The sequence below is a fragment of the Amblyomma americanum genome, chromosome 10 (assembly GCF_052857255.1).
Source record: "Amblyomma americanum isolate KBUSLIRL-KWMA chromosome 10, ASM5285725v1, whole genome shotgun sequence".
NCBI classification, from domain to species: Eukaryota; Metazoa; Arthropoda; class Arachnida; order Ixodida; family Ixodidae; genus Amblyomma; species Amblyomma americanum.
The window spans coordinates 22,451,056-22,470,797 of NC_135506.1; the positions used below are offsets into that span (position 1 = coordinate 22,451,056).

Here is a 19,742-nt window from a genome sequence, read left to right on the forward strand (position 1 = left end):
TCCTTCTTTCTTTCTTTCCTTCTTTCTTTCTTTCTTTTATTTCTCTCTCTTTCTTTATTTCTTTCTTTCGTTGTGTCGTTTGCTCCTTTAGCCTGCGCCCTGTGAGCGGACACCGAATGCATGATCTCACTGCATGCTTTGCGCGGTTATCGCCCCGGTACCTCGTGATAATTAAGCGGTGAGGTCGATCTTAATTAGCACAGAGTCCAGTCGACCATTTTTGCTCGTTATTACGCAGACAGCATGCTCGAAATACAGAATAAAAGGCAGGCATGCGCTTTAGGATGGCTCGAGAAGTAGAAAATACGGAGCCGTTCCTTACCGCTGTCCCAACCCGGAAGAAGACCGGAAGTCTTATTACGCCTGGTATCCGGCAGGAAGCTCTTGAATTCAAGGCCAGCAAAGGCACCGATCTTGAGTTCTTCGATCCAGGAGTGTTTGTAGGCCAACGTTACGCAAGGTCTGCATCGATCTCGTTCATGTGGAATAGTTCCGGAAGGCGCCAAGACAGGAAGTAGACTCAGTGAGGTTCTCTTTCCAGCGTCTATCAACAAACTACGAATTTTTTTTCAAGCACTTCAACAGCCTGGTCAAACCGCACAGTAGGAAATTGAATTTTTAAAGTTTAGTCATTCCTGTGCCTTCTTTAACGTGTGTTGGACGACGTGACGACCATCTGCGCAGACTACCAAACCGCATACAGACACTTTCTCCGCGGCATCATACCGCGCACGGCATCCCGCATACTTGAACACTCACCACCACGCAACACCCCATAACTGTCACGTGGTAACTGTCACCTGGGCCCGAGGCTATCCGCGGTATAATGAACGCTTTCATGCGAACGCCCTAGAAATATCTTTCCGAGCACCGACGGAGCCAACCTCCAACCCCCAAGACTGCGGTAGCCGACTGCCAGGCGGTCACCTCTTAGTACCCCGAGGCCTTTACCCACCACCACACCACTCCCTGAACACACGCGAGAGCGCAGTATGGAAGCAGCTCTGGTCCAACTCGTACATTTTGCCGATAATAGCGAACCACATCCACTGCACCACCTGTGAGGCACCAGCGGCCGATCTCTACCACAACGTTTGGGCCCGAACCAACCGCGGCCGGTCGGCCTCAACTCAAACCCATCTCGCTCTTCCTGGAAGGAAGCTCTGCTAGCCGATGACCCGATGGACCAGTGAAGACTGGTCACCCGGGCGAGGCGTGACGCGGAATCCAGGGGCTTCTAAACTTTTTTGGGGCCCTCCTGGAGGGCAAGAGCTACTTTTTTAAAACTTTTCTTTAAATAGTGTTTATACCTTCTCATCCTGGACGCCCTTCAGACCGTCATTAATGCTTAGCGGCACATCTTGATGGAAGGACTAGATTAAATGACTAGCGGACGTGTTCGATACAACCGAGATTACTTTGATATTGACATGTTCGAGGCTAAGTCGGAGGCCTTCACACAAATGCAGCTGAGAGTGAAACGCATTTTAGGTCCCTTATAATGCCAATCGCACCTACGCCGCGGGGTGAACTTTTCGTTGGCCTGCATGAGCAATACAGTGTACTTCTGGACAAGCTCTTAATCCAAAATCTTTGTGCATTTCGCCATGGAACGTACTCGTCCTAGCTAATTCTATGAAATAACGTTTTTTCTACATTTCCCTTTTTAAATCCACTTTCTGGGCTCTTTTTCTTTTGCTCTTCTCTCCTTAAACACCCCGCCAGCATGTTGTCGGTTTTTCCACAATGGCTGAAATGTTTTCTTTTACAGTCCCGTCACAAGCACAGCTGACCGTACCGTTAGGCGCAAATCAATCAATCAATCAATCAATCAATCAATCAATCAACCAATTAAATTTTGTTCCTTGAGGTCCTCGGATAGGAACCAACTCGAGCATAGCGAATGACTAGCGCGTCGCCCCCTTGTAGCCGGCGACGGGCAGGCCATCCCCTTGGAACCGGGAGCGGCAACGACTGACTCCAGCTGAGTGGCGGCTGAGTGAATTGCTTAACACAACCGTCGCCATTCTTCGCTCCGGCTCAATGCACCCAGAAAAGCTTCGAGTCCCCGACTTTGTGTGGGTGGTCATAGAGTTGCTCCGAACGTTCGCGATCATCGCTCATAGATGGACCGTGCGGTCATTAAGCTCGCACGAAACGCCGCTGACGCCATAGGTCAGGCCGATTGCCGACCTCGCGGAATTACAGGGCAAGGTAAAGACACCACAATGGCATCGAACAGGTTTGTATAGGCGAAAAACTTCCTACGAACTTTATTCCCAAGGTAACTAATATTTTCAAGGCATTTTGTTGATAGCTTCAAACCACAGACTTCACATTTGCATTGCTTTCCCTGTAAAGAAACGAACGAACGAACGAACGAACGAATGAATGAATGAATGAATGAATGAATGAATGAATGAATGAATGAATGAATGAATGAATGAATGAATGAATGAATGACGAAGCTGGTCGATGTTTGCTTTTCAATCTTCCATTACCACAGCGCGCCGAACGGGGCATAGAATAAAGGAACATGCAGGTACACAACACATGTGTCCCTGCGTGTCACTTTGTTGTATGTCGCGTTCGTCGCGTTGTTGTCATTGAATACCGTCACCAATTCGCCCAACAACTTACCGTGTCGATTTTCAATCTTGTTTTGTCCAAGCCCCGCTATACATATCATCATCATCATCATCATCATCATCATCATCATCATCAGCCCTACTACACCCACTGCAGGGCAAAGGCCTCTCCCATGTCTCTCCAATTAACCCTATCCTTTGCCAGCTGCATCCACCCTTTGCCTGCAAACTTCTTAATCTCATCCGCCCATCTAACCTTCTGCCGCCCCCTGCTACGCTTACTTTCTCTTGGAACCCACTCCGTTACCCTTAAAGACCAGCGGTTATCTTGCCTTCGCATTACATGCCCTGCCCAAGCCCATTTCTTTCTCTTGATTTCTACTAGGATGTCATTAACCCGCGTTTGTTCCCTCACCCACTCTGCCCGCTTCCGATCTCTTAACGTTACACCTATCATTTTTCTTTCCATGGCTCGCTGCGTTGTCCTTAACTTAAGCTGAACTCTTTTCGTTAGCCTCCACATTTCTGCCCCGTAGGTGAGTACCGGTAAGATTATGCTGTTGTACACTTTCCTCTTGAGAGAAATTGGTAAACTGCCACTCATGATCTGCGATAATTTGCCATATGCGCTCCACCCCATTCTTATCCTTCTAGTTATCTCCCTCTCATAATCCGGATCAGCTGTCACTACCTGCCCTAAGTAGACGTATTCCGTCACTATTTCTAGGCTCTCGCTGCCAATTGTAAACTGTTGTTCCCTTGTTAGGCTATACATATACCGTGGCTATATTTGAGAACGGATCTAGCACGCGTACACAACCAGTGGCGGATCGTAGCACGTTCCCGTCGTGTACATACGTCACGAAAGACTGCACGCCACACACCCCGTCGCATACCTACTGAGCCGCACTTGCCTCCAAAACGGTCAACCAGCACACAAGTAGCGCCCGTCTGCATGTACGTCAGTACACACCAAACATAGACGCGCTGCACACCACGCGTGTACGCTACGTCTTGCCTATGCTGCGATCCGCGCGACGTACAGCATTCATAATGCATGGGTGAGCTAAACATAGCCCGCGGCCAGCGTACCAACCCTCGCCACACGAAGCGTGCAACGACTGGGCAAGCCGTATAGCACAGCGCGTATATACGCGCGCGCACACCTGCCTGTCCAGAAATAGCCTCTCTAATTTTCCTGTCCTTCCACCCATTGACGGTGGACGTATTACGTTGTGTACGGTTCGCAGACCGCGAGTGCGGCACGGTGCTGGCTGGGCGCCTGGTCGGATAATCATCTCGCGAAGAGTCTTGCCCTTCCGCCTGTAACGGCGTGTTTTCGACTACCGTCGGCGCGTCTGTCCGAGCACTCGCTGCGCGCCACCTTGCGGCGCGGATTGCGTTATAGTAGCGCGCCCGCCGTTTACGTCCTTATCGTGACCGTGTGAAGATCCTGCGCCGCTTTATGTTCATTCTTGGCGCCGATTGTGCAAGTGGTTCGACACCACGGCGCAACAGATTCGGGGAGTTGCTTCACAGCTTGGTGTAGGCAGTTCCGCGTGCGTGACGTTCGGTTGTGACAATGACCTTGAAATGGCAGCGAGCGTTTGAACGGGGCGTTGCGGGCGTATTCGAGGGGAACAACTTACCGGCATTTGGTCGACAGGTGGTGCGGCACGCATGATGGTTGTAGAAGCCGACGTGTGGCCGACGTGTGAGCTAAAAGTGGCGTGACCTGCTGCTGACGTCACGCTTGACCCCACGCTAGCGTAAGTTTAGTAATCCTAATGTCCGTGCTCATTGCCATAGTCAACACCCGTGTCGTGACCACGGCGTGTCGCGTGACGGCGTTCCGTCCCACGTTGATGCCATGGGTTACTTGCCTTCAAATGTGTTTGTGAAGTAATACCTCCATGTGTACTTTTTACTGCCTTTCGCTCATACACTCGCGCTACTGAGGAAGCCCAGTTCCAAGATGTAGCGCATAAAGGACATGGTATGTTGAACGAGAAGGACACACACAACGCCAACTTCCAGCCACATTATTGGGAAAATGCGCATCTATTTACACATTCCAGACGTGATAGTAAACAAATTACTGTAATTTAATTAGTTTTCGCTGTAATGCAATCCAACTGAAAATTTACGAGAATGTTCCGAGGTAGCAGCGAACAATAGGATATTATGTAAGTTGCGCTAACATTACACGTTTCACTGGAACGATACATTGCGTTAAAAATTAACAAATAATGCGATATATCAAAAACGTTCGTTTAACATTCTAAGTAAACACTTTTCCAATGGTTACTTTGAAATGTTACCATAATGTTATAAATTAACAATAATGTTGTATGTTGCATAATAAACATTGGTTTAGCATTACAAAATAAACACATTTTAATATATCTTTTTAAACGTTAATATAATGTTTGAACCATAACCATAACATTATTAAATATATTACAAGCACAAGGTTCTAGGACTTTTCGGACTGTTCTGGCAGTAAACACGATTCTCAGTTAGCAGCACTTTGTAACTAAACTTTTTAAATTGTGTCTATTGTAGATTGTAAGCACAGCCCCATAATTTTGTCACAAAACTCTGCTTATTACCTATCCGCCACTATATCACCCATGCGGCACCGCTCAGGGACAGCTATATAAGCTTGACTCCTTGCTGTCTATTCGGAGGGGAGTGTATGAGTTGCATGTTGTATTGAGGAGCTCAAATGTCGCCCTCGTTGTTGGTATTTACAAAGTGTTGTGATGTTGTGACGCTTACCAACTGGCGAGCCTGCATGCTCATGCAGGGTTGTGAACCATTTTTAAGAATGTTTCATTCATGTTGTTTATGTTTCAGTAATGTTATGTGAAGGTTATGCTAACGTTTATTTGTAGCATTACAAAAGCTTTAGGAAAAAGGTAATTATAAACATTGAAATAACGTTTGGCCAAAACAAAAATGTTAAATTATTGCAATGATTCGGTGTTACCTGGGCTGTGAGGTTTACATGTCCTATAAGAGATTTAGACGATCAGTGAGATTCGTAAAAGAATACGAAGAGTTCCCGTAGAGCTTCTAAGATGTCTGGCAGAGCTGTAAATGACCCTACGTTATTTCGTTGAGATGTACGAGGGCAAAAACAGCTTGTAAGAGATGCCAGACAAGTCTTGTAAAAACACGTAGAGATGTCACACATGGCCTCGTAAACAACCCAGTCTCGTAGTGTCCATACACGGTGTTCGTACCAGATCACAATTAGCTCACGTAAGGCCTTGTACAGCAGGTGCGCAGTTTTGAAAACGGCTAACAATCGCAATGCGTGTGCACAAATAGCAAATCCTTGCATGTTTAAATCTTGTGATGAAACTGCTGTTTCAAGTCCAAAATAGAAAGAAAACAACCTCGTTCCTTTAAGTGCTATTTTCTAAGGGTACTCTTGCACATATGGCCCACTGCATTTGATCCGGTGTTCTACAGACACCGCGCAAAACGCTGCCGCAAACATCACAATAGCAGTCGTTCTCCACACTGCCGCTCACTTGAGTCGCTCACAGTTTTCTAAGCAAATATTTGCTCCAAGGCATTTCATCAAATCAAATCAAATTTATTTCTGCCTTGAGAAGGTACAGACAGCGGAGGCACAGAAAAAGCTCTAAGATACACCTTGACAAAGCCGCAGTTCCCTTTCGCTTGGCAGCGACTTGACAGCAAGGCTTATAAAACAAAGGCAATTGGCTAATGTATTAACAGGTATACAATAATGAAACTACAAAATAAAGTGAAACAGCATTACGCAGTATTGAGTCGACATTCACACTCGATAAACACAGATCGATAGCAAAGAAAAAGAATAAACATATTCTACATGCCAACGTAGATAGCACGCAAAGATTTTCTTTACGAACTAAGGAGGTCAAAATTTTTATATGTGTATGTATTTAACAGGGAAGAAAGGATTAATCACTCCTGAATCGAAGCAACCCTTTAATAAGCCGTTGCAAGCCGTCAACTGTGTCCCAGGGAGGTTCACGTGCAACAGAGTGGTTGCTCTTACCGGGAGAGTGTCATCGCAGTACTCATCGACTCACCAAAAGCAGCACTGGGAGCTTATTCATATAGTGCACGGCTTCCTGCTTGCTTTAAGGTATACTTCACAAACGCCAGCACTACAAACGCTTTCGTCGGCTCCTTGCGACGATGACGCATCATCTTCAAGGCTGCCTGCAGATGAACACGGGGAGCCTCCGGTGACTTCGCCAGAGGCCACAGAAGCAAATCCTTGACTTTCGTGCTGCTGTACTCCGCGCATTTTTTTCGCCTATATAGCGATCGGCCAAAAATTAACCGCAACCTTTTTATCAACCACGGCCGCTCGGTCTTCGACTAAACCTCAACTGAGCCGGTAGCTTGAGGTTTTCCCGAAGGGAAGACGCTTTGGGTAAGCGAAGAGAGACAGCCCGCGACAGAAAACACACACACACACACACACACACACACACACACACACACACACACACACACACACACACACACACACACACACACACACACACACACACACACACACACACACACACACACACACACACACACACACACACACACACACACACACACACACACACACACACACACACACACACACACACACACACACACACACACACACACACACACACACACACACACACACACACACACACACACCGGGAGAAACGCCACACGAGTGGCACGTCTTTACGCGAGTTATTTTGTTCAAGTATTTTTCCTCCACCCCTCCATCCCCTTCTCTGCTTTTCCTGGGGAGGTTCTCAGCAGAAAACCGGCTTATCTCAGGTTTTCCTGCGGGCCTCCGCTCCCCCCTCGCTTCTAGGCTTGGCTTCCCCGATAGCGCTTCGCTTTGCGCGGGTTAGTTTGTGGCGTCTTCCCGTTGTGATCACAGACGGTTCTCGTCCCGTCGCTGCAAGGATATTTCCCGCGGGTGGCGGTATTCACAGACTGGGGAGCTTGGGGGGAAACCCGACAGAGCGAATGAATGCGGGGAAGAGGTGCATGACGTCAGCGGCCGGGCACACTTCGTCCCGGGCAGCGGATAGCCATCGGAAGGGATCCGGGCGAGTAAAGGGACCAGGCGGCGGAGGCAGAGAGGAAATGTCTGAAAAGGAAAGAAAGGAGCCAGAAGGGTCTGCTGGCGTGCTAAAGGAGCGGGGTAGCCCCGTTCTGGAGGGGACAGATGCTCGAAAGGAACTAAAGGAGATAACAGAGGAAAGAAACCCAAAGAGAAGAAACACGCCTCATTTACACGAATGCGGCGGCAGCATCGTATTCACTTTATGGAATATCACACTGATGCGAAAATTAAGGACGGCACTTTATACTACTTACGTTCTTTGAATGGAAGAGCATTTTGTAATTGCCTTTTCGTTAATTTTTGCTTTAAAAATTTTTTGACTTCCTAGTGACGCACCTACTCATCCGCATACAGTCGTAAGGCAACGCCATACTCTTGGTTGACCTTTGTTGTCCATGGAGCAACGCGGTTTATTTGAGTGAAGTGTATGAACAGACCAAATTTAAACCGGACTCGCACTCCCTCTTGGTGATGTGCAGCCTTACCTCTCGTCTGGCGCTCTGTTGCTCTGTCTTTTCGAGGTGTCTTTCGTGGCGTTTATTAAAAGCTTTGTAAATAATGTATGTAAGCATAACATATTTTCAGTGTAATAAATACCATGTTTAAAAAGACGTTTATTTTTTTGTGGCCTATGGGTTGCGTGCTCACCTCGTAATAACAATGTCCTTGGTTCAATTCTCCGAATCTTCGAAAGAGATGTTATTTTTCTTTGATACCACGGTGACGTCACCATGAATTTTAGGTACAACTGCTGCTGGTCGACGCTGACGCCAGGTTTCGTCGCCCGGAGAGCGCGTCGCGGAGTTGGTTAAAGGGACGGATTCCGTCGCCCGTCTGAATACCGTTGAAGGCCTTTGAGGACTGCGCGATACAGTTCAAACGCAAAACCACTCGGCCACTTGCAGGTGCCAGCTAAAGTTCGAACGCGAGTCCGGTTTGAAGCCCACGCTTGCTGGCAGTGGCACTTAATGAAACGCTTGGTCCAACTTGACATCTCATTTCATCAAATTGGACAATATTTCAAATTATTTTTTTTTAAATGGGAAAACGTGACAAGCAGCCTTCCTCCCCACGCGTTAAACTAGTTAAACTGGCAGTTTCTCGCACTGTGGGACTAGTTGGCGCAGGTGCGGCCAGAGTGCGCCACAAATCCCTGGTGAACGCGCTAGTTTGCGTGACTGCACAAAGAGGGCGTCACGAGTCAATGCGCTCACGAAATAGGAGTCCACTTGCTAATGCCTTCCCCTCCCCATCAATCGCAATGATCGTCCGTGAGTTGTTATTGATGCTATTGTACATGCTCCTTGAAATGTTTTCGTCCAGATGGTCCTGTAAACATAAAAAGAATACGAAAGAGTGTATGCTCAAAAAGAATACGAGTATGCTCGAAAGGTTGCACGGCAACTACAGCAATACAAAAAAAAAGACAGGCGCGTGATATTACACCTGCCATGTGTTGTGCCTGAGGATATCATCATCATCATCATATGTTGTGGCACTAAGCGAGGGGACAGCAACGAGCAACAAGCCGTCATCGTCAGGTGTGTTTGTTCTTCTCAGATAGCAGAGTGTCATGCGGCTACTACAGGAAGAGAAAGGCACATATTCGTGCGGTTACACCAGTCGCCCTGATACCCGGTGAGAGACCTAAAGACAGCGACGAGTTTTAATCTATAAAATCAAGGCGCAAAGAGCCGGTATCGTCCGATTATAAATAGATCATGTAAACAGATATACAGTGTTCACTGCTTTAGCGAATCTCCCAGTATAAAAATGGTCTATAGACAGTCTTTAGACTCCTTATAGATCCTATTGCTTTCCTATAGATAATTCTTTTTGTCTATTCATAGTCTATAGACTGTCTATAAACAAAAGTCTACTAAATGTATATGGCCATAAATCTATAGACTGTCTATAAAACTTGTATTACCCATAGACTGTTATCTAAGGTTTGTCTATAGAGGGTCTGTAGACTTTCTAGATAAAAATCTATGAACAGTCTATAGATTGCCTAAAGAAATTTTTTTAAGTGTCGCACCCGCATGATTCCCTGCGTGATTCACGAATACGCACTGCTAGAGATCACATGTCCACGAAGACTGCTTCATTAGCCAATAGCCTGCGTATAGATTAAATTAACGGATTGACTTACACTTGAAGGATGGTGCCTCTCTATGCCTCGGCTGTACTTAAGCGCCCGTGAAGAGCACGACTCGCTCAGCAGATTTGCATACTGCTCCGCCATATCTGGACAGGATGCCAGCCTGCATCAATGTTGACTGCGGCGAAGCAGTCTTCCCGGACGGCTTCGTGCGAAATGGAGCACGTCCTAAGGCGGCGGCTGGACTTCTAAGTAGACGTCTACACGTCACCATCACCGATGCCGCGACTGCTGCTAAATTATGACGGCAGCCTTGGCTGGCTACTACGACATCCGTCTCCCCTCTCGTTCACACTTAGATGATCGGCACGCAGGACGCGCTGTAAAAATGCTGACACATGATTGAACCCTCTGCAGTAATTGCTTCGCTGCGGATAATAACTAAAGGTCGGGAGGGCGTTTATCGTTTTTCACTTTCTGCATCTATATTTCGGGAATGGTAACCTCAGAGTCCACACTCTCTGCCCCTCCTTTTTGAAGCCCTGAACTAAGGGTGTTTGTAGTAAAGATTTTCACAATCACCACAACCGCGGTTGCTCAAGGGGCAGGCGAGATTAGCATCGCAAGCACATGCGCAGTCACGTGACAGAGCTCGAGGTGGAAGTGGGCACCAGGAAAGAAGAAGACGGTCGGTTCTCAAAGCGCCATGCCATCGCTTCTGCTGAGCGCAACCGTGGTCTTAGGCGCCGTCCTAATCGGCTGGTACGTGAGTTATACGATGTAGGGCAGTGCACACGCATTTCTTTCTCTGCCTTTAGTATTCTTGGTGAGCTGAATTTCCCGCGCACTTTACCCTGGAACGGAAAATGACAGGGTGCAAGTTTAAGAGACAGTACAGAACAACGCGGGTTATGGAACAAATGACATCTTAGCTGAGATCAAGAAAAGGAAATGGGTATAGACATTGAATGTAACGATAAGGGAATTAAACCGATGGTCTCTTAGAGTAATGGAGTGGTTTGCAAGAAAAAGCAGGCGATGCAGAGAGCAGCAGATAGTCAGATCGGCATGTGTTTGATATTAGGAAACTTGCGGAGATAGGGTAGCCGCACTGGTGCAGGACCGTGTTAACTGGAGGGATACGGGAGAGGGTCACGAAAGTGAAAAAGCTAGAGGAATAAGAAAGGGGTGGAGCGCATTTGACGGGTTCTCTCAGATAATTGATGACAGTTTACCAATATCCCTCAAGAGAAAAGTATACAACAGCTGTATCTTACCGGTACTCATCTATAGGGCAGAAACGTGGAGGCTAACGAAAAGGGTTCAGCTTAAGTTAAGGACAACGCATCGAGCCATGGAAAGAAAAATGATAGGTGTAACGTTTAGAGACCGGAAGCGGGCAGAGTGGGTGAGGGAACAAACGCGTGTTAATGACACCCTAGTCGAAATAAAAAAGAATGAATGGGCTTGGGGCAAGGCGTGTAATGAAAAGGCAAGACAACCGATGGTCCTTAAGGGCAACAGACTAGATTGCAAGGGAAGGGAAGCGTAGCTGGGGGCGGCAGAAGGTTAGGTTGGCGGACGAGATAAGAAGCTTGTGGGGATAGGGTGGCCGCAGCTGGCACAGGCCAGGGTTAATCGGAGAGACATGGGAGAGGCCTTTATCCAGCAGTGGGCAGGCTGATGATGATGATGATGATGGGAGAGACCGTTGTTTATCTTGCCGTGGACGTAGCTAAGCTGATACAGTCATAATGAAGGCGACGAAATTACCCTGAACACAATTCACCTGCAGCGCTCAGAGTGCCAGTGTTGCTGATCATGACGCCGTAGCGGTAGAAACCGACGACGCCGGTCCGGACCACGATGCCAGTGCAGTCGAGAGGCCAGATGGCGACACTGCTTCTGAAGGGCGGAAAGGCACCGCAGAGGAGCTGGACAGCGACAACATATCCTCGGCCTGTAAGCATCACGTGATCGCACTCGCGTCAGTGCATAGGCTGTAGCAAGGCGCTGACTTGGTCGACTTATGCTATAGTTTAGAGTACCCAAAAAGCCGAAGATGGAGAGAATGGGAATAACTGTATCAGCCTTTCAGACGGGTGGCTACTCTGCGGGGAGGCTAACTGTGGCAGATGTGGCTTTGCAATTAACCTCTAAGGAAGAAATTGGTTGTTCTTTGAAAGACGAATGGGGAACTAGTTCCTCCTTTTAGTCCACTCTGGGTGAGAGAACACTCCTTTCAGGGTCACATTAATAATTATTCTGAGTTATGTCATAAGAAGTCATGATGTTGAGAAATACGCAGGTTATGCCCTTTAAAAGCGCCCATGCTTACAAAACGAGCAAAAGAAAAAAAACGCAATCGCTGGAACTCGTGTAAAACATGGAGGCGTCCATATTAAAAGCGATTGCTGTAGCTTTCATTTAGCATGCCTGGTTTAAGATAGCTCCGCGTGGCTTGTCGCAAAATGTTTAAATACAAGCTAGTACAGTGTGTTCGGGAGAATCTTCTGGTGCCGAGCAGTTTTTGATCTTGGGGGTGATTATTAATTAGCATCCGCCTAAGCGCAGCCATACAGCTACAAAGGAAAGCTATACAGCTTTCACTGGACCTTCGCAGTTGACAAGGGTAGGGAACTGAGGGCCTCATTATGACATACATGTGAAGGAAGCAAACAATCATCAAAACCAAGTGAATCAACGGGAAACGTTTTTATCTTCTTTTATTAATTTGTGGTGTTTATCAATGGAAAAATAACAGTGCAATCATTTTACGGCTCAAAGAAAAACAACCAGCTGCCGCCGGCGGGATCTGAAACCACGACCTCGGAATTTCGCGTACGCGGTTTCTGCCAATAACTACGGCGACGGCTGTCCAATCTTCTACTTACGGGGGTGTTTATGTTGCGTGTAAGCTATCCTTCAGGGTGCTCACCAGCGCCCAGAGGTGGCCATTTGACCTCAAAAGTCTGGAGTTCACCTCAACCTCAAAAAGAATTTGCCGAGCTCACCCAACCTCAACCTCATCAGTTGAGGTTGAGGTCTCCTTAGAGGCCCTCACCTCACTTTTCCTGAGGCCACTGCTGACCTCCCTCAACCTCGCTTCAACCTCAAATTGTGACGTTCAGGTCGGCTGCTCGGCCTCAGAAAACAAACTAAAAACAAAACAAAGAGCAATTAAGAAGTTTTTCAGTTAAAACAATTCTGAGATCACATTTACTCACGTGACAACGTTGTAATTTCTCGTCATACCAGGCCCCTATTCGCCCACCTTCCGCCTCCATTTCAAGATCCACATGGATCCCACATTACTAGACATGCGCGCATGACGCATTACAAAGAGTGCCCACAACCCGGTCCACATTGATGACATTCGGATTGTCCAGCAGGTAAACGCGCCAGTTCTCACGTATTACATACTGCAAAGATAATGTAACGACACATGTCTGACTCTCGAGATGATGGCGATGATGATGATGATGCTAACAGTGTATCTTTATGAGCCCGGGGAAGTTTGATATAATAATAATAATTGGTTATGGGGGAAAGGAAATGGTGCAGTATCTGTCTCATATATCGTTGGACACCTGAACCGCGCCGTAAGGGAAGGGATAAAGGAGGGAGTGAAAGCAGAAAGGAAGGAAGAGGTGCCGTAGTGGAGGGCTCCGGAATAATTTCGACCACCTGGGGATCTTTAACGTGCACTGACATCGCACAGCACACGGGCACCTTAGCGTTTTTCCTCCATAAAAACGCAGCCGCCGCGGTCGGGTTCGAACCCGGGAACTCCGGATCAGTAGTCGAGCGCCCTAACCACTGAGCCACCGCGGCGGGGTCGGAAGTCTGATATACCGCTACCAAATTAAAGGTTGCCAGAATATTGATTAAATATTGCACATTACCCAGCAACCGACGACAATTATTGTGCGGGAAAATAGGAATACCTGCAACTAATAATTAAAGATGATGATACTGATGTTGCTGAGAGGTCAAGACCCTCCTCCGTTTCCGCCACTTCCCTCCAGGTGGCGATGGTAATGGTTTCGAAATTCTGGGAATTCTCCGATGAATCAGTCAACCCGCGGCATTTTGAAAGAAAGGGCTAGATTACGTCTTCGAACACTGTGCCAACTACTATTAAAATCACACGGGACAAAACAACTGGCCTAGAGTGGGCAGCGTGAACCGCTCTCTCTGTCAAGAGCACCATGGCTATCCGCTCAAATTTCCCCGCAGCGAAATCTTTTTCCGAGGTTGCCCACCTTTGCCAGCGCCACTCTCGTCCGTAGCGGCGGCGGACGTAATACGATCTGTATTACCGCGAGTGTCACGTGGAACGGGATCGAAAGGTGAGGGCAGAAGCTGTGCGAGAACTTTGTTATGCTACCCTGGCGGGGAGGTCGGATCTCACCGGATGCATGTGATTGTTTTAACGCGATAGCGCTAAAGGCCCCGTTGTGCAGAAAATCTGGTGTCTGCGATTTCGTTGTGCGCGAGTAATCACGGGCAGAGCTCTGGCAGATGGTCCCCAGATAGCAACTTCGGAGGCAGGTGGGCTATCTAGGTCACGTAACCTTGTGGCCTCACCACAAGCCTCCCACCACGGCAGGTGGAGGTTGAATTATCGTTCCGCAATTTTCAGAAAAAAGCCTTTAATGGCTCATATTCCCGTCGAGATCCTGTCCATCCGTTACATCGCCAACCGGAAGTCACGACAACGGAAGTGACATCATACCGTCCGTCCGTTACGCTCTTCAACTCGATACGAAAAAAAAATCTTTGTGCACGATTTGATTCGAACAACCATCCTTCCGTTCAGCTGCCGAGCTTGCTAACCACTATGCTATTCGCTGCCAACGCATATGTAGTTCCCTTTGTCTAGGACGCTGGAGAGTGTTTGCGGAAAGGCGGCGAATCAGACGGATGCCTCCTAAACGCCCTCCAGTGTCTCCAGCATTTAAGATTCACAAACAGTTGTGTACTTAACATCTTAACCACACATCAGTGTCCCAAGCAGCAAAACCGCGGTAAAGGCTTTCGCTTCACCACACTTTAGGTCAACAAATTGCCCCCTGAGTTTGTCTTCCGCAGGGGACCGGCATCGCTTTGTGGAGTTTTTCCTCGAGGTTCTGTGGGAGTTGCTGGTCATTCTGTACCAGGAGTACATGTTCGAGACGTACGTGACTGTGCTGCAACAGAGCGACTGGTTCCCGGACTCGCCACTCATGCAGATCGTCCTGGTGGTCGTGCCTTTCGCGCTAAGCCTCGTCGTTGTCCAGTAGGTGATTTGCGAATGCGTGGCAGGAATTTGATGACAGTTCTGTAGTCGAGGCAATAGGCGCGAGATCATGTTAAGGAAAACAGCACGGATACAGGACGCTGTAGCAGTATCTTCCGGTACGCCCTGCACTACACTGTTTCCTTGGCATCAACGAGTAATCGTTACGGAGCTCTAAATTTGCACGTATATTACCAGTGCCGAAAAGTAGAGGACGGGGGTGCATCCGAAGCGCGCGTTTCGTCGGACGACGAATCGGAAATATGGCTGCTTCGACTTCTCTCAAATGACAACGCTGTATAGGCACATTCGGATCGACCAAGTTCGTGATTAGGTCTGTTTGTTCAGTGCCACTTTGTTTCAGTACCTGACCTCCTCTTGACTGTAGCCGGATACACCTCAAGAATGAAGCGGCAAGCACTACTCAACGTAGGCCTTGCGGTCAATGTCTTCGATCGTTTGTTCATGACGTTGTGATTAATTCTTTAGGTTGATATCTTGGGTGGAACAGGCAGGTGCCTCCGTGATATGGGATTATATATCCAAGGCGTAATGACAAATGGTGACGTCATTGGCAGGAGAGCTTCCTTTGAGGGGTGTTCGCCGCATCGCTCTTGAGTGTTATCTGACTATAGTTGGTTTCCACGCCATTCGAAGTTCGCACAGAAAACAACAATACATGTAAGTTGTCGCAGCACTGCTAGCTGCGCACGAGTAAGGGTGCAGCAAGTCAAGAAAATCCATGCTAGCGATTGTGTACTTGTGCGGCAGTTCACTGGAAACCCGGAGGAAAACTTAACGTGACGGGTTGAAGCATGGGGTGCTCTCTTGTTTTAACGCGAAATTTTCTTTTCGAGAACGCTTTTTCTTAAAAATGCATGGTGCATATGGCATATGAGAATCACTCCCCCCCCCCCCCCCCCCCCCCCCGCAAAGATCCCCTCCAGTAAAATGCCATAAAAATACCCGCACGTTCAACTACCGCCTCGCTTTTTTTTTTAGATAAAAGCAGCAGTAAACGATGCTTTGAAACTGGATAGCGCTCATTATATATACGAGGTCCCTTGAAAACTGCTCAACAAGGCCTCGTTTTCTTACCAGCATTAACCGTACAGAGTTGTATATTAGGGCTTATACTTGCCGTTTTTTGTTTTGTTTTTTCAAGACCCTCTAGGAAAACTTTGCTTCGACTCTATCGGCTTTTCCGCAGGTACTGTTGCCCGGGACGAAAGAAGCCCAGTGTGCTCTCCGGGCCACAGTCGCAGCCTTCGCCTTCCCAGAGCGCTACTGCCACGGGTCTCGAGACTATGGGTTCAACCGTACATGACGAAAGCTCCAACCACTCCTCAACAGGTCGGGCCTCGGTATTTGTATGTAGTCCAAGGGCGCCTCGATGCGCGCTCCCCGGCAGGGTGCGCGACATATGCATAGTCCTAGGACCACTGGAAAGGTTTTCAGAGCACTTCATTCATTTCCCATGTGATGCCAACCGCTGAAGAGATGGAGGCAAAACGCTAAAGGCGCCCGTGCGCTGTGCGATTTCAGTGCACGTTAAAGATCCCCAGGTGGTAGACATTATTCCGGAGCCCTCCACTACGGCACCTCTTCCTTCTTTTCTTTCACTCCCTCCTTTATCCCTTCCCTTACGGCGTGGTTCAGGTGTCCGACGATATACGAGACAGATATTGCGCCATTTCCTTTCCCCAAAAACCAATTATTATTATTATTATTATTATTATTATTATTATTATTATTATTATTATTATTATTATTATTATTATTATTATTATTATTATTATTATTACGAGGAGCGGTAGCCTACGTCACACAGCGGGGTGCCAGTGTAGCGTATGAATTCGCTTCCGGGCCCAAGGGGTTTTCTTCTGGACCAAGTTGCGTGGGTCGCTATGCACCAAATCTCTTAAATGAGAAATTTGTTGAAATACCGTTCGGAACTATTACACTCTGGTGCAGAATGGAGTATCCGACCATAAGATAGTATTTCTTCCTTTGCCTCCTTCCAAGATTAAAAAACTCATCTTTCCTAAATATGCCGTCGAAAAATACTTCGGCTTAGCTGACCGTCCCATAATTGCTCATTGTTTACAAGAATAATTGTGCACATATGTTAATACACTTTGGTCTATTCGCCACAACTGTATATAGATAACTTTTATCCCTGACAAACGAAGGCAAGTTGACAGGACGAACCCTTGGATTACCGAGAGATAATCTACCTCAAACATTAAATTAAGCGTTGCAGTGCACTTAAAACTAAGACAGCAGCTTGTAAAAAAACTGGCGTGAAAGCAGAGAACCGCACAAGGCGGATTTAAGCTATTTGACGGCGGAACGAATCACTGACCCGTCAACGTAGCGGTTTAATCCTTGCCATTTTTTCCCAACCACTCAACCCGAGAAAAGCTGAGCATCAGGCCGGGGGAAATCATGCACCTATTAGAAAACCTATGCGTACCCGGCAGCACTGAGAATCAACTCAGCACCTCCCGAATGCGAGGCGGGTGGTCTACTACAAGGCCACCGCACCAATATAGAGACCACGACCAGTGCACCATTTTGATTAGAAAGTGACGGGTATCGATCGAAGTTATTGTAGCATAGCTACATTACGGCATTTCGAGCCTTCAGCGTGGCGGCTTTGCCACCCTGTGGCTACGCCGCCACGCTGTCACGTGGTTGGTCCCGTGGTGCGGATCAGTTGCCGGCGGCGCGGCGCCGTGGCTGATCAGGTGGTTCGTCACATGGTTGGTCACGTGACGAAGTTCCACTCGACCAGCTGTAGCTATCGTGTCACTCCAGGTTGAAACAGAGCTAAAGCACCGCCAATTTTGTAGCGATAGCTACATTACTTTAGCATTTCGAGCCTTAAGTGTGGCGGCGCCGCCACACTGTCACGTGGTTGGTCATGTGCGGATCAGCTGCCGGCGGTGCGGCGCGGCGCGGCGCGTGTTTGGTCACGCGACCAAGTTCCACTCGGCCAGCTGTAGCTATCGCGTCACTCCAGATTTAACCAGAGCTAAACCACCGCTAATTTTTTCTTTCAGAAAAGTGGCTGTTGTGAAGCGCGCCTAAGCATACATATACGGATCACTTTGAATAAAATTCCCACAGCAACAACATATGACGCTCATCTTGCGCGCGCATTTCCGTTACGTCAACGGTACGGTGCACCGACTTCCGGTTTGGTCTCTAGGCTCATCTGAAAGCTTTAGCCTCTCGGAATGCGACTTAGAGGGTAACACACACTGCGAGGAAAAATTGAAAATATTTTGCGCGGTGCTAATTGTCGAAAAAATTGGCAGTTAAACATGGTATTCAGCGAACGCTTCAAAGCTTTCGCTGAAAGCTTGGGTGACCTTTGAAGCTTGAAAGGTCACCCACAGGTCATCGTAAGGCCAAAGGTCATGACCATGTGGTGCGGCCCCAAAATGGTCCACAAGGTTAGGTTGAAGGGCTTAGCTGTGGTGCGGCTTATAGCCATGCATGACCTCTAACTCGGTGAAGGTCAAATGTAATGCTCTCGAAGCGCGGCTCTACCTAGCATAGTGAAGATTTCGCTTTAAAAAAAATAAGACTAGGAAAAATTCTTGCACTCGCAGAAGGAGCCGTCCGCCGAGAGGCGTCCAGTGCGGCCATCTACAGCTCCGACGATGAACTGCCCATCCAGAAGCACAAGTGGGCGGAGGAGGTTGAATGCGCTGTCATCGCCACGGGCCTCGAGAAGTGTGACGTCACGCGTGACGTCAACACGTGCGGTGTCTCGTCGATAAACCACGCTTCCTCCGATGACGCAGCGCGGCCATCTACGCCTCTGAGTCCCGCCGTCCGAGGCAGCATGCGTCGAGGCCTGAAGTGCAGAGCGGCGCCCATGGTCACTTCGTCGCACAGGCTTGCCCAGATGTCGTTTAGATTGGACAACCACGCAGACTGATATCCAACGCAGGGCAGTATGTGATCAGGCTGCGCATGCCTTCGATGTCTTCGCGCGAGATTCGCCGTGTAGAGAGAACGGTGAATGCCTTTGACAGTGAAACGATTTTCTCCTATATACGATAAATCTTTATTGAGCGCTGGTGGCCTGCTAATCAAGATATGACGCGCGAAAATTCATGGTGCAATAAAATCCCGCAAACATCGAACAAAACTTATTTCCGGCGTTCGATTTCGTATGAAGTTCGATGTTCTGTGCATGGAAAACGAATTTACAAAGGTGTTCACTATTTCTGCGGGCCTTCACTTGAAGCATGCGCGCCACGTATCGGGTTTGATGTATCGAGCCTCAGGCGACGCTGCATACACCCCCCTCCTCCTCCAGTAATGAATGCGATACTCTCTCCAAACCTTAATGGTCCAACACCTGACGCTAATTATAGCACAATGCTCGTAGCCCTGGGTCCTTCAAATAAAGTGTCGCACAGAACCGTCTGCACTACACTTTTCACTGTTTCGCTCATAGACACTCTTCTTGTGCATTTTTTGCGCGCACTTTGAAGTATCACTGGCATTTAGTTTGACGCGCTTTCGACAACCGTAATTACTAGCTACTGCTTGGCATCACAGCAAATGTTCATTGTCAGTGCATCACCATAGAAAGCCGCGCATATCATGCTCACCCCA

General features: G+C 48.0%; 1 protein-coding gene across 1 annotated transcript; it reads left to right on the top strand.

Annotated features, from left to right (window-relative positions):
• Positions 1 to 10,517: 10,517 nt before the first annotated feature.
• Positions 10,518 to 19,056, top strand: LOC144108077 (uncharacterized). Its single transcript, XM_077641358.1, has 5 exons — positions 10,518 to 10,585; positions 11,619 to 11,785; positions 14,918 to 15,104; positions 16,315 to 16,457; positions 18,725 to 19,056. The coding sequence occupies exons 1-5, from the start codon at positions 10,530 to 10,532 to the stop codon at positions 19,054 to 19,056; spliced, it is 885 nt and encodes a 294-aa protein (XP_077497484.1). The 5' UTR covers positions 10,518 to 10,529.
• The last annotated feature ends 686 nt before the right edge of the window (positions 19,057 to 19,742 follow it).

Coding starts and splice junctions, on each gene's coding strand:
- LOC144108077 (XM_077641358.1), top strand. CDS start 10,530: ATGCCATCGCTTCTGCTGAGCGCAACCGTGGTCTTAGGCGCCGTCCTA. Junction 10,586..11,618: donor GGCGCCGTCCTAATCGGCTG/GTACGTGAGTTA, acceptor ATTCACCTGCAG/CGCTCAGAGTGCCAGTGTTG. Junction 11,786..14,917: donor CGACAACATATCCTCGGCCT/GTAAGCATCACG, acceptor TGTCTTCCGCAG/GGGACCGGCATCGCTTTGTG.